The sequence below is a fragment of the Dermacentor albipictus genome, chromosome 2 (assembly GCF_038994185.2).
Source record: "Dermacentor albipictus isolate Rhodes 1998 colony chromosome 2, USDA_Dalb.pri_finalv2, whole genome shotgun sequence".
Classification (NCBI taxonomy): domain Eukaryota; kingdom Metazoa; phylum Arthropoda; class Arachnida; order Ixodida; family Ixodidae; genus Dermacentor; species Dermacentor albipictus.
In genome coordinates, this window is record NC_091822.1 from 92,438,823 (window position 1) to 92,454,001 (window position 15,179).

General features: G+C 45.8%; 1 protein-coding gene across 5 annotated transcripts in view; it reads left to right on the plus strand.

Annotated features, from left to right (window-relative positions):
• LOC135902761 (neprilysin-1-like) overlaps positions 1-15,179 on the plus strand; it is a 125,062-nt gene that overhangs the window by 82,393 nt on the left and 27,490 nt on the right. For 4 of the 5 annotated variants that reach the window (XM_065432992.2, XM_065432994.2, XM_065432993.2 and 1 more), the window contains one exon: positions 729-961. The exons of the other annotated variant lie outside the window; for it this stretch is intronic. In XM_065432992.2, the coding sequence (XP_065289064.1) occupies positions 729-961 (233 nt within the window). The remainder of the gene's footprint in view (positions 1-728; positions 962-15,179) is intronic. 5 annotated transcript variants of the gene reach the window in all.

Sequence of the window (15,179 nt, forward strand, 5' to 3'; positions counted from 1 at the left end):
CGACTCCTGGCCTCCTCCTGCTTATCAGAATTGTGGCTGTCCATACTACCGCCTCAACTGTGGTTGCGGCGCACGCGAGCTTTTCATTTCAATCCTCCGACATATTATCAGGCATGCAAGGCAGCTGGCGACAAGAGAGGAGGCGAGCGCAATGACGAGGAACGCGGTATGACGTCATACCAAACGGCGACGGCGGAAAGGCGCGGCGCTGCGCAGCGGCGGAACACATGTGGCTCGGTGCTACTAGTGGTGCATGCGCAGTAGTGACTAGGGAGCGGGTGGGAGTAAAATATCCGGGGAAAGGCACGCGTTGTGACGTCATGTTCCTCCTCGGAGCACCGCCACGGCGAAATCGCAAGTTCGCGGCCAGTAAAGCTTGCGCGTCTTTAATTGTGAATTCGTCGCAGGGTTAAAATGCTTAGAGAGGTAAATGGACATTTTTCGAAACTCGCTAGTTTGAGTAAATTAAGGCCCCTTTAAAGGAAAAGTGGTTACATTGTGTGCGAGATCTAAGTTGGAATATGACAGGAATTGTTTTGCTGCCCTTTCTTTCTTATGAAGTTGCTTTCTTTCCTTCTTTTTAAGGATTCTTTAACAGGGAAAAGGATTTTACATTTAATATAAGGCTAAGCTACGGAACTTCGCAGCAGAATGGTTTTCCTGCAATCTTTTGATTTTACCATTAAGAGGTTCAGTTCGGCGTCAGATATTTTTTTTCCATGCCGCAGAGCAATACCCGGATGCACTCCCGGACCGACTTTTTCCCGTATGGATCAAGGCCCGCTCTCTCTCATCCCACGACATGTGGGCCGACCAGACATCATGGTTCTACGATGAAGCGGTGCTGGGTGCCTTCTATAATAACCTCCACAATACTCTTGTTGTTCCGAGGGCCTTACTATTGCGGCCCTTCTTTCGTCCTTTCGGACCACTTGGTCTGAACTATGCTGGCCTCGGTGCGGTAAGGATACAGATATTCTGTTGTTAGACATTGCACAAGCTGCACTTATGGGAGTTTACTAACTTCTCAGTTGCTCTTTTAAGCGCGAGTAAAAATGAGACTATTAGTAATCAACATCACCCTCTTCCAATTTTTGTGCAGCTGCAAGACCGAAGGTCTCTCCTAGCGATCTCCATTATCCCTGCCTTGTGCTAGCTTATTTTAGAATGTGCCACTAAGCTTGCCGATTCCATCCCACCATCTAATTTTCGGCAGTCGTCGGATGCGCTTTTCTTCCCTTGGCACATTTTATGTAAATTAAATTATCATTAGTTGTCTGCCCTAAGTATTCCATGGTCTACGAAGCTAAATTTATTACTAATAAGTTCGTGTAGAGCCTGACTGCCCCTGCTTTCTGTTTAATTAAAACGGCAAATTAGCCCCAGGCTGCGCCACGCGTAAACAGCTGACATTTCAAACCAAGTGCCGGACGCCCTTCTTTTCGAGGAAGCCCCGTCTCACTCTGGATGGGCCGACGTCAGACGCACAACTCACCTGCGTAATTGACATTGCTGAAACGTCACTTACCATGACATGTGACATACGCAAATCTTGCAGGCTACGACCGTTATCTGTCTGACGCAGTGGTTCACTTGATCTCTGCCTTGAGACAAGCTAAACTGTCTCCTAATGTGCTTGCAGTGCGATGTCTATTTCAATGTAGTGCACAAGCAGGCAAACAACAACGCAGGCTTGCTCGTGCACAGCCCGAAGCCACACAGACGCAACAGCACGCGCGCAAGACCGTTATCGGAAGTGGGCCGCACAGAAGGAACACGACAGAAAATAAAGGAGGCGGGATCCTTGACTTGTCCGTGACGCGGACTTCCCGCTCCAGTTTGAGTTAGAGCAGGGAAGCTATTTCGCTTGAGAAGGCTAGAAAGAGAGAGAGGAGTCAGCACCTAAGTTGACAGTGAAGTCCTGAGATCATGAGTTCGTCATACTTCAAGTATTTTTTCTCTGTTATTATGACACCATAACTTATCTGGTGGTGTTACCCGAGAGGCAGAACGTTGGTTGAGATATCAAATTCTTAGACAGGTGTACGTAGTGAAGATAGTAGTTTTGTCGTAGTATAATCTTCTGTACATTCGTGTGCTAACGAAGTTAACGTGCTTGGTGTCAAGCGCGCACAGTACGACATAAACACGTCTCACAGGATGACCGCGGACACTCGCTGTCGGAACGCTCGCGTGCGAAAGAGCGGCAGCAGCAGCTGGCAAATTGTTTTTCGTGTTGCCTCTCACTTCAACGCGGAATAAGCGCCGAGAACAGAGCCGTCTTTTCTGCATGTTTATAGGCGTTATATGAAACACGTAGAAAGTTTCTGTGGTGTCCTGCGATGACAGATTGCCGCAGCGGGAAGAATATTTGGAGAATGATGCTAACACGATATTAGTGATGACTATCGAATGTGCAAAGCTTGCATGCTGCCTAGTGTTACTGTAAGGGATTGCTGTGTACACAATTTGTTGAACGTCTTGAACTCACGCCCAATATATTTGACTTGCAATCATAGTAAAATATGCGTCTCTTAACTACAGCATCTACAATACAACACGCGTCCTAAGGTCAGAAATCTTGGTACGCATATTATACTCAATGCTTCCAAGTATACGCAAAGAACGGCATCTGCCATCTGACATTTGTTGGACATTGCGAACGTGTGAGTAGCAATGAATGGTTAATGCGCCTTGGGTTAGTTATAGGATTAGCAGTGAATTACTTCATACTCGTCATATGCATTGATCTAGGTGGGATCTGTAGGAGGCTGTTTCAATGTCAGTGGTGAACTGATTGTACAAAGTTGTGCGTCATGTGTGATGGTCAAGAAAAGGGGAAAATATGTGGGCTAGATACAACCTTTGCATGCAGTCTGTATCGATACTTATGAAAGTTTCATGCAGCATAGCCCTGAGAGAGTTAAATTTGGCTGCGACATAACATATCGTGGCAATTAGTAATAGATCGTGCACGATGCCCAGCGTACCAAACGCTTAATGGTCCCCGAATAAGCAGCAATACTTCTTCGGTACTACCGCTTTTGTACTCGTGAATCAGAGATTACTAATATCTCGCGCAGCTAGTTCCGCCATGTCGGAAGGGTACCAAAAAATAAATCAGCCACGACGCGGGCAAAGGTCTTAAAATTGGCAAAATCATAACTGGGACGTGTTATCGCGATCGCCAGAGATATCTGTCGTTTTTGTCGGACTTGCGGCTTGAGGTCACATCTTTACAACTTAATCGCCCTTTAGAAAACAGAGCACACAGAGGTGAATAATTTTGTTGTTTTCGCGCAAGAGCATAACTTCCATGATTGCATTATTTTACTTGTCCAATCAATTGGATATTGGGACTGTGCAGTGCCATTCTAAATCAACAGATTCGATGGACAGCTTAATGGTACCCGTATTTTAGTCCTCGGTTGTGTTAACTTGTAGTTGAAAGCAGCCGTGTCTTCCGCATTAAAAAACAGGTTTCACGGCACTGATAAAGAAATCAGCGCGAGATGCTCGGCTTACTCCGACTTAGGTCAAGCGCACGGCCGTTATCAAATTATGCAATGAGAGAGGCGGCTAACGATGCCTGTTTAGTCTTCAAGGTTGCAGCATGAAACTGTAGCATTGCTGTACTATATTCCGTTTGTTCTGCAGGGGGATAAAACAGGATGGGTTTCGAGTTTCCTCATGAATATTAACACATATATGCGTAATGGGTGGGGAAAGTTTTAACGAGATTACCTGCCACTGTTGCGTTTTGCGTATTTTGGCTTTACGTTGACATTGCCTTAACACCTGCGGGATGATGTCAAATGTGTCGCTTCGACGAGGCGACGAAGGAACGGCAGTTCTGATGCGAAATGCGTGGCCATGACGCAACAGAGGAGAAACACGTGGCCACAAGAGCTATAGCTGCGTGCGACGCGAGAGCATCGAGCGTGGAACGATTCGAACGGGAGCTGACTGATTGGCCAATAGAAATGAACTTGGTTAAAACACGTTGGCGGGCTAGTTGCTTAGAATCCATGGTAGAGTGTATAGGCGCGGCTGGACCAGGACGTAGAAATAAACAGATACACAGACACAGCGCTTCACCTTCAACTATACTTGGTTAAAACACGTTGGCGGGCTACATGGTTAGAATCCATGGTAGAGTCTATAAGCGCGACTGGACGAGGACGTAGTTGAAAGTGAAGCGCTGTGTCTGTGTATCTGTTTCTTTCTACGTCCTCGTTTAGTAGCGCTTACACACTCTACTATGGCCATAAGAGTCATGGCTTTCTTCGATCGGGCGTCCTACGGCCGTGCGGTTCTGGTGAGGCCGATGCCTCGCTCTCCGCTTGCTGCCCATCCGGCGATCGGCGACCTGTTGTCACAGTCGCCTGGCTTCATGTTTGATCGAAGGACCTGGTGGCTAGTGGTGTTCTCAGCCTGGGGCCAAGCAGACACCCCCCCTGGGGATTAGGTGATTCTGTGTGCTCGCATCCTGTGGCAAAAGTGACTGCCTAGCCACTGACCTGTGCTGCGGCGGCCTGCATTTCTCCCGGTCTGCTGTACTTATCGTACTGCTGCCGAGTCACGGTCCAGTACAAGCCACTTAGAAAGGTGCCGGACGTCCGACTGCGTCGCGTACCACTACAGCCGCCACGGCAACCACGATGACCCACCCGCGAGTAGGACGGTCGATGTGTGCTTATGCGCTTTATGGATTGGAGACATTCTAAACTAATACGGTTATCACTATTCAGCTGTTTGTCGCGTGTGTATATTATCGTACTCGTGTAATATAATCTGCGCTGCGCGTACGAAGCACCTTAATACCCTGTCAATTATTGAGGATTCTGGGCCCACGTTATCTAATTACAACCAGCACTAAGTTATATATCTGTATTACGGCCATTTTTCAGGGTGTGAAATCAGCTTCAGAAAGCGCCGGTGACAGTCCCAATGTCCAAAATATTAGTACTGTGCTGCGCACAACTAACATACTATACTTGAATAATGCCTCACACTTGCCACCTCTGCATTCAGAAAAATCGTCTTCAATGGTTCTAAAATAATCCATGATTCTAAATAATTTCTGCGAATTCTGCTGTTGAGCATGCGATCCAAGGTGTAATTGAAGTCGCTCTGGGTGAGAATAGGAGTAAAGAACAATTTTGTTTATTTCGAGTGCCGCGCTTAGTGAGAGCATTTATTCAACATCAAGTAGAAGTTGGATCACCTTCGAAGTTTTCCGATCAGTTGTCATCGTCATCATATTTACCCTTATAATCGCCGTCATCAGAATCGTTATAACTGCTATTATTGTCATCATCAGCATCATAGTCATCACGTATGAAGTGATTGGAATTCCACATTCCCAGTGGCACCAGGGTAACATACTCATTGACGCATATCCGTAGCCCCACGGGCACATAGCGGTGACGCATACGCAGTGGCCCCTACCTAGTGGCGCAAACGCAGTGGTAGCAGCTGCACTTATTTTTAGACTGCATTATTTCCGCGGTAGGTCCACGAGAGAACCCCTAGCAACACAAGCTAAAAGCAACGGACCTTCTACGAAAGAAGTGATGGTAACTAAATAAATCAGTAGGCAGTTTTAGTACTGCGTACCTTTAGTGGTATTGCTGGTACATTATCGTAGTACGTGACTGGCTGCGCATGCTGTTCTCGTTGTTAAGTTTTTTTCGTTCTTGTTTTCGTTTTTTTTGCTTCGTTTTCTCAACACGGCGGCGTCAAATGCGACCAGCGGAAGGCTGTATTTTTCGATGGCTTAGAATTTGGGTTTGCTGCGTAAAGTCACCGCGAAAAACGCATTTCTCGAGCCGTCGTGATGGGAATCGATTGCCGGGTGGAGAATTCCAGTGAAGTGTTTTTGGAAGCACACTTTCGAAATGCGGCTACCGTTTTGCACTCTGACAAGAGATTCGGCTAGCATGTTCCGATTAGCTTAGGTCAGTTGTAATCAGCAAGCGCTTTTAGTTTCCATCTTCCAGATGGCGCAACGGGTGCACGTTAACTATTCGATTATCAGTCACGCGGCAGCCGGGGACTCCTTTCTATTTTGACCACCTGGGATCCCTTATTGTGCACTTGAATCTGAGTACACGAGCGTCTTTTGCGTTTCGCCCCATCAAAATGCGGCTTCCGCGTATGGAATCCAATCAGCGACCCGGAACAAGGCCACAGCCACAACGCTACCGCGGCGGGTGTAGAAGTGTTGATTTAGTGGCCGGCTGCTTCCGTAGCATCATTTAGACGCCTTGATAGCGCGGTGTTGAGTCTGCAGGCCCTGCGTCAGATGTACCATCGCCTCCTGTATTGTTTTCTTTTCGATACCAGCGCAATCGCTCGATATCCAAAGGGGGCCGTTGGTGCGCCTTAGTTCAGTGAGTGGCCGCGACATGACGCTACCGAGATGGTACGACCAAAACCATTTGATAATTCTAAACTAGCGATGCTCTGCTCCCGGCGGTGTTTTTCACCTCTATTCTCCTCGCGCGCCAGCTGCGCACGGCACGCTCTTTCTCCTTGGCTCCCGCGGACGGGACGCAGTATTCTAAGGCAGCGCATAATTTCGGGACAGTTGTGCGCCCCAATGGTGAAGAAAATTTTCGAAACTTGTGATAACCGCACCGAGAATGCTGAAGCTAGCGTTTATGAGGGGGCTGGTTTCTTATTGAAGCCGTATGAATGAACGATGTTGATGTTAAGGTGCTTTGAGGCGAGTTTTACATTCGAGACATCTTTTTTGGACCACGTGATAAGATACAATACTTTGTGCATCAGCTCTAGCACTGCTTGTGGTACATCCCTCTGTCTTTCTTTCCATTGCTTGTGCCCGCATGTGCACCGCAATTATTATATATAGCGCGCCTTCTTATAATAAATTAGCCACGAGTGCATCGTCCTTCCATGCGCTTTTCTCGCTGTGAAAGTAGCTTTTGCACTGTTGTCTTTTAACTGAATGGTAAGGTTGCTCAATTCAAGTGCGTGCAAGCGTGTGCAATCATGTGAACAAAACTTGCACACTGCCTCTGTCTCTGAGAAAACTAAGTAATAGTCGTCACCCACTCATGCGTGCGCGGCAGCCCACTTCACAGCATATTCAAGAAAAGAACACACAAAATATGGCGACTAGCTTGCGCTAATGGTCCGCAATACCATGTGTATGCTTGTCATTAATTTGTTCGGGGCCGGCAATTATTGTATCTAAGCGGCGCACACATTGAAGTAAGATGGAAAGAGAGCTCTTGTAAAAGCCGCCATTTCGATTTTGAGTAAAACAGGCAACGGAGCCTAATAATCACGAAAAGTGCGATCGAAAGGCTGTATCGCAAGTAATGGCTCACAGCTTAAAACATAACCTATGGTGCTGCATTTCTGACTGAATAACAGTTGACGGCATGCGAGATAATGGAGTCGCCGCTGAGTATTCAGTATACTGATGACAACCCCATTTTTATGCAACGTAGGAATTGTAGCAGCAAAGACGCTGATGAGCAGGATGGAAGAAATGAAAATATGAAGCATTAGGGGATGCTTTGATGCGATCAATAAGCAAGGTGCCTTACCTAGCAAACATCGCTCTTCTTTGTGGGAACAAGTTCTTTCGGGCAATGTTATGCAGCCACCAATTCCTGCGCAAGCCGTCACGCTTTCCTTGTGGTATCGTTAAAAGAATGCAGAAACTACACTCGAGCTGTTTAAGTCATAGCCCCAAATTTAAGCTGTTCATGTGCAACTTTGCGTTGGCGAGATGTCCCATCTCCTAATTTAAGTTGGCCGATCCCCAGATTTCAAGTTGACCCATGCCGATTTTAAGTTGGACAGCATCCAAATTTCAGTTGGCCCACGCACAAATTTGAAATTGGCGCACCCCCAAATTACAATTGGCCCACACCAAATTTTCAGCTTAGGCAGCCTCCAAAACTGACAACTAGCTAGGGAGCCTAGCTTCAAATTTAATTTGGCGCACCCACAAATTTAATTTGGCCGACCCGCGGAATTCTAGTTGGCATACCCCAACATTTCAGTTGGCCTGTGTTTATAGTTCAAGGTGGCCAACCCCCATGTTTAATTTGGCCCATGTCCAAATTTCAAGTTTGTCCAACCTCAAATTAAAGTTGGCCCACGCGACATTTGAAGTTGACCCACCTTTGAATTTCATTTGGCCCACTTCCAAACTAGAACTTGTCACAACAACAAAATCGAGGTTGACTCAACCCTTAAATTTCAATTGGCCCACCACCCCACGAACGTCCTAAGGAGCCCTATTTATCCCTACAGGCATTATTTTATTTATTTATTTAAAAATACCTTACAGGCCTCAAAGTGAGGCATTGAGTAAGGGGGGCAGTACATAGAAAATACATTGAATACAAGACATCTATAAACATTATCTGTTTACAACCTACAACCGAAGTACAACTGAGATGAGAAAAGAATTATTTAGATCACAATTCACTAGGGAAAAGAAGAAACATAAAAAACATAATATAATAACAAGGAATAAATCACACAGATTGTTTTCAGTGAAGTCGTGTAATTAATAAAAACAGTAATGATGAAAAACAATGACAGAAAAGTTACGGACGCGACATTCCAACGAAACGGTAAACATAGCGACATAACAGTAATAATGCGAAAATAAGCTGTAAACATAGTGCAAGTATAGAAATCATCGTGCGAAAAACGTAAAACTTCACTTTTCTTTATTCATGTATTCGGTCAAGGCATCACGGAATGAATCGTAGTTAGATTGGCTTGCAATGCTGTCAGGGAGCGAATTCCATATTCTGACAGCACGAGGAAGAGCAGAGCAATGGAATGCCTTTGTAGACCCGAAAAGGCGGGCATAGCTGAAATGATTATGAAGCCTATGTGACGCGGAGTAGGGTCGTTTCAAGCATGCGGGTGTTCGAGTGGAGTGAAGGAATTTGTGGAACAGTGTTAAAAGGGCAATGTCTCGGCGAGTGCTCAAGGATTGTAATGAAAGCTTAAGTTTTATTTGTGTAACACTAGACTGGTAGCTGTAATCGTTTATGATGAAGCGGCTTGCTCTATTCTGGATCCGTTCTAGCGTTTCAATTAGGTATTTCTGGTGAGGAGACCAAATGGGAGATGCATACTCGAGCTTGGGACGGACGAGAGTTAGGTGAGCTAGCTTGCGAACATTTGAAGGAACATTTCTTAAGTTGCGTCGCAAGTACCCCAACGATTGGGAGGCATTAGCTGAAATGGACGTGATATGTTCTGTCCAAGAAAGATTTGATGTGAATAGAACGCCTAGATACTTATATTGTGTAGCTGTTGTAACAGTGTAATTGTTAATATGGTAGGGATACTGTGAGGTTGCCGACTTACGGGTAAAAGACACTACTTTGCATTTTGTGGAATTTAAAGTCATTAGCCATTTATTGCAACAGTTATTGGTTTGTTGAAGGTCTTGCTGAAGAACGAGATGATCATACCTTTATATTTCATTACTTTACACTATTCGTTATCGCGTATAAAGCTATCACTCATCCAGATTTGCACGAGTAGAACGACTAACTGAATTATCTTTGCAAATTACGTATTTTTCTACAGATGCAAGAGATGAAATTCTTTCGCGTGGCAGGACTGGACTACCCGCTAAAGAATGCGTGCGCATTAAACGGCACAACCATTTTCAGGCCTGTTGCTGCAGTTATATGCGACAGCACGGCATAGCGCCAGCACAACACCGCAGGAAACAGATCGTGCAACGTTCGCTGCTCCGAAGCAGCGAAGCTAGGGCGAGAAATGGCGGCAAACGAAAAGAAATAAAAACACAAGCAAAACGCAAGACACGCGCGTTTCCTAGGGCAAGCAGGGCGACCAATCGTCGTGCAGAAAAACAAGCGCGAAACCGCTTCCCGCGGAAGACGGTGCCGCGGAGGTGACGCGCATGAGGCGAGGGGAGGTGTGGAGGTGAGGCAAGAATTCAAAGACTAGCGGAACGTTCAAATTATCAAGGGACCTTAGGTACGACTTCTTGCGTCACGCGTGCGTTTGTGCGCCCACCGCTACCTTTCCGGTGGAGAAGCGGGAGAGGCTCCGTCCCGTTCTATATCACGCGTCTGTCACGGTTCTCCCATTGTGCCCCTTCCTTTGTAGATGTCCTTGCTCCTGTAGTGCGGCACTTTTAGCGTTTGCAAAATGCTGAAGCGGCGCTAGCTGGATCGATAGTTTAGGCGCTGGCATCGAGGCATCCTGCGACAGGTTTGTTCGCCCTTCGCAGCGGTCGTTGTGCCCATTGCCGTCTTTCGTTAGACGTATAAAGCGCTGTATGTTGCCACGTTTGTGTTCCTTGGCCTCCTTGTTGGTAAAAATCATTTCGCGCATGTAAATGATGCGTTCCGAGACACTGACAAGTTGCCTTCGCTGCAGCAGTCAAACGTCATCGGTACTTACTCATGTATTCCTTTTTCTGAAATCAGGGCGTTCTTGGGCTTGTTTATTTGGGTTACACCAAACGGTACTTAAAAAGAATGTATTACTATAGCCACCGCTAACCTCTCATTTCATACTCCTGCTATACAGTTTCAGTGTCTTTCCCGGAAAGTTCCAATGTCGCGACTAAGAGCCACAAGGTGATTTAACACGCCGCCATGGTGTATAAAAGCAATGCCCCCGTCGCCGCATAGCACTCGTGTCGCATATCTTAGAGGCAGTGCCTGCAGCACGAGCGTCACGGTGACGCGTCCCCGTTGGTAGCGCGCGCAACGCTGCGGCGCTACGAATGGAGACGCCTCATCAGCGAATATCGCGTCTCTTCGACAGCTTGCGTGAGAACCAGCATGCTGATCATGAGGGCAGTGGAAGGAAGGTTTAGGTGGGATCATTGCTCAACACGATTGAAGCCAGACCTGTCGGCCCAACACGTGATAGCACGTCAAAGTGCGCGGTCGGTTTTAGTGTGCCCGCTCTGAAGGCAGAGCCACACCAGGGCAGCCGGAAAAGCCGCCAGCGAGTAAATGCTGGTATAGCTGCTGGGAAACAAAGGTTTCAGCAAATCTCGATTCTTGTTCCGTGATCTCGACGCAGGAAGTCAGTTGTAAGGCTACCGCTGAGAGAATATGTGGGCTTCGCGGGGCGTTTGCTTGCCAAGGCTGGCTGCGTGACCTAATGCTCTCTCCTAACTTTTTTCTTCCTCTGTGAAAACGAGGGATATGGAGTGCGGCGCCACGGATAAATGCACAAATTAAGAAAGAATTTCATCCTCCGACTTCCGTCGTGAGGCAGCACCCATGTGGTACGGTCGCACAGACGAAGGAAAATGTATCGCACCCATGACCCTAAAGCAGGCGCGAACGCTAACCGACGCGGGAGAGTGGGAAAGGAGCGGGTGGTGAACGGTTGGATTGGCCGCATCTGGCTGGCATTGAAAAAAAATTGTGGCTGCATTGGTTGTGCACTTGCCGAATATCCGCAGTGTTTGTTTTTCAGAAATAGCAGACAAGTAACCTAGCGTGGCCTTAAATTTTAATTTATGCAGTTTGTCCTCTACTGCTGCGCTGTCTAGCACACACTAAAAACAAAGAGAGTTCTGGGCACACTGTTCGAGGGAGTATCTGCTTGTCCCATATTTCACTCTGTTTTCGAGAGTAGATCGACACTCTGAGAGAGAGTAGGTCAACTGCTCCTGACAGAGTTTTGTTACTCCACCGCAAGGGAGCACAAAGTGCTAATACTCTTCCCAAAGTGAGTGCTAGTACTCTTCCGTAGAGTGCTAATACGCTCCCCCCAGGGGTAATAGTACTCCCCCAGACCGATTACTTCTACTCCAAACCGAGTACTTCTACTCCTCCAAGCCGAGTGTTTTCACTCCCCCAAACACAGTGCTTCTACTCCTTCAGAACAGAGTGCTGGTACACTTCCCAATAGTGTGAAAGCACGATGTAAATCCATGATCACGTTTGAAGAGATTCGCAATACTTATATTTGCGGAACATTTTATTACTTCATAAGCAGCTTGTGCACTTATACATGATGAATGGGTTGTAATCGGTAGCCGGCAGGTTACTCAAATGAAACATTTTCTCTCTTAAAAGGACAAAATCTTCATTCATCAGTCACAAGACAAACTGAAAAAACGTTGTGAAACATACTGATAAACACGCAAAATCAGATTACAACGATGCCCATAATATTTAGAACACATCTTGTAAAAAAACAATATATTCTCTACAGTTTATTAGGTATCACAGCGCAGAAATGTTCGTTAATTACAATTGGCTCCTTATTTTTGAAAATAAACTATACAACGGAAAGTTAAACCTAGAACAAACGTGTGCAAAGTCACAAACTATTGACAGTATGATCGAAGAGAAATATGCGCCACATTACTGTCCAGCAAACGCATTTCTGGCACAAAATGCGTGCACTTATGTGGCAGAGCTTACCAGATGAGCTGCTAAGCATGGGGCTGGTAAGGTAGATAAATTGTGCAAGAAACCTTTTTTTTGTATGCCATATTCTAAGACAGCCGCTCATTTGATAACGTCCTGTACAGTGTACGGATGTTCCTGACTGAGCATACAGTACATTTAGATATGTGTTGTATATTCTCTTGTGAGGCCACAGGTCTAGCTAGCTTTTCTTACATTTCACATAAAGTTATTCATGTATGGGCTGAACCCGATTGTTTATTAGTGTGTCTTGTGATTCCGCAGCAATATCCTGCCCTTTCTCAAACCGGTACAGAAGCGTATTATATTTCTCATTCGGTCGGCCTCCCTCACGAAAGTAGTTTCCTGGTGCTATCGGAATTCATGCGTTACAATTTCTCACAAATAAATGAAATTATATTTACAATGTTATCTAGTGTGTAGCAAATGAGTACAAAACTGCAAGGAGCATAGGCATTAAAACCTTGTGCATCAAATTTCTTGTCATATATGATAGCTTTTCATTCCGACTACGGTAAGGGTGCTATACCTCTGAGAAGCTGCTTCCATAATTACATATTCAGTTATTGTGATTCGTTGAATATGCAATCTCACTAAAGTATAGCATGGCTTCAGTGAAACTAAAAATCAGATGTGATGAATATGATGCATCAAAGGCGACATAAGCATAAGTACAGGCAGGGAAGTGCACGAAAAAGACAAACAAAGAAGCAAAACATAAATTGACAATGGCACCATCCTGTTTCACATGTCCTTTCCATGCAGGTCGCTTTTGCATGCCACTATACATATACTTGCACAATGAACCAACTACCTGAAACCAAGGTTTTGCTCCTACTGAAGTGGTTAACCCTTTAAGGCCCAGTGATTCCAAATGGAATCATCAATTTTGTGGATCAGCGGGCAGCTCCGGGTTAAAGAAAAAAGGTTGTTCTTACGCTAAAACTCATATTTAGCCTTTGCTCTACATATGCTGGCAACCTGGTAGAGTCAAGGAAGTGCTGCCACCTGTGAGCGAAAAAATAAAAGAATCATTTGCACGGTTCCCGCCATTCGCTGAGATCACCTCTTCTTTTCGCCGTTGACAGGTAAGACAACTATTTTATTTTTGTCTCGAACTTTTGGACTTTCACTATCAGGTATTACGCTATCTCTTCGCAATAAATTTATTCGGCGGAAAGTATTTGTGGGTACCGGAGAACTTAGCGAATCTTGATGATTCCAAATGGAATCATTGGGACGTAGCGGCACCGGCTACGCACGCGGTACTTTTTGATTGAGGTTACCGCACTGAGTAAATCGCCCGTTTGTTCGGGCTCGAACTCCGCGCAAAGGTAACATTTACATGTTATAAATACCTATTTTTTCGTTTTCATGCCGTACTTGGCCATGTTTTCGGCGCTTGTTACCTGATGGATCATTATCGCGTCAGGAGCCTGTATAGTTGGTGGAGCGTAGCTTTGCTTTTTGTGATTTTATCCTGTTGATATGAGCTTATGAGAAACTTTGTTTGTGAAATACCCCCGTAATGCGGAAACATTTTCTTTCGGAACAGATGGCGACAATCAGCACGTGCGAGTTTTATGGGAAAAAGAAAGAAGTTGCGAAGCTTGTTCTGATCCCTAGAGGTGACGTGTCAGACGTAGACATTGATTCGTCGGATGAAGATGAAGAAGAAGTCATCGTGCAAACTAGAAAAAATAGACTAGAATGTACAAGTGACAATCTTGCCCATGATATCGGCCTTGAAGTCGAGACTGAGAACTTCAGCGATGATGATGCTGGTGAAGATGTAAACAGTAGTGCAAAGCTGCCGCAAGTCGATGATCGCACGAAAAAATCTTCAAAGAAGAAAGCGCTGTTGTGGGCGAATGATGACATACTCCCCTTGCAGGTGGAATACAACGAAGAATTTAGATCTCCACCAGATGAATTACCATCGCCCTACCAGTATTTCAAGTTATATTGTGACGACTCGGTTTTTGAAAACTTCTCAGACCAGACAAATCTGTACTCTGTGCAGACTGCTGGAAGTTCTGTAAAAACGACAGCTAAAGAAATGGAGCAGTTTGTAGGCATACATGTTATCGCTGGAATTGTGAAGATGCCGTCCTACAAGAACTATTGGAGCGGAGCAACAAGGTTCAGCACTGTAGCGGACGTGATGCCGAGGAACCGCTTTAGCAAACTGAGAACACTGTTCCACGTGAATGATAACAGTCACGTGACTGCTCCTACACACCCCGAGCATGACAGGCTCTTCAAGGTAAGGCCATTGCTCAAGCGAGTTTCTGAAAACATGGCCAAAGTTGAACCTGAAGAGCTCAACGCGGTCGATGAAATGATCATACCGTTCAAAGGTAGATGTCCTCTAAAACAATACATCAAGAACAAGCCTCATAAGTGGGGCATCAAAGTTTTTGCCAGAGCAGGTGCTAGTGGCATCATATATGCATACGATATCTATGTAGGTAAAGGCACTGTCACTGAAGCATCAGAGCTCGGCATTAGTGGAGATGTCGTACTCAAATTGACCAGCGATCTCTCCCCGAACAAGGGCTTCAAAGTAGCCTTTGACAACTGGTTTGCCTCATATGGCCTTGTATGTGCCCTAAAACTAAGGGGAATTCATTCAGTGGGGACTGTACGCCCCAACCGCCTACGGGGTTGCACTTTCAAGGGTGACGTTGCGCTGAAGAAGGAGGGACGAGGTAGCTTCGACGTAAAGCATGAGCCAAC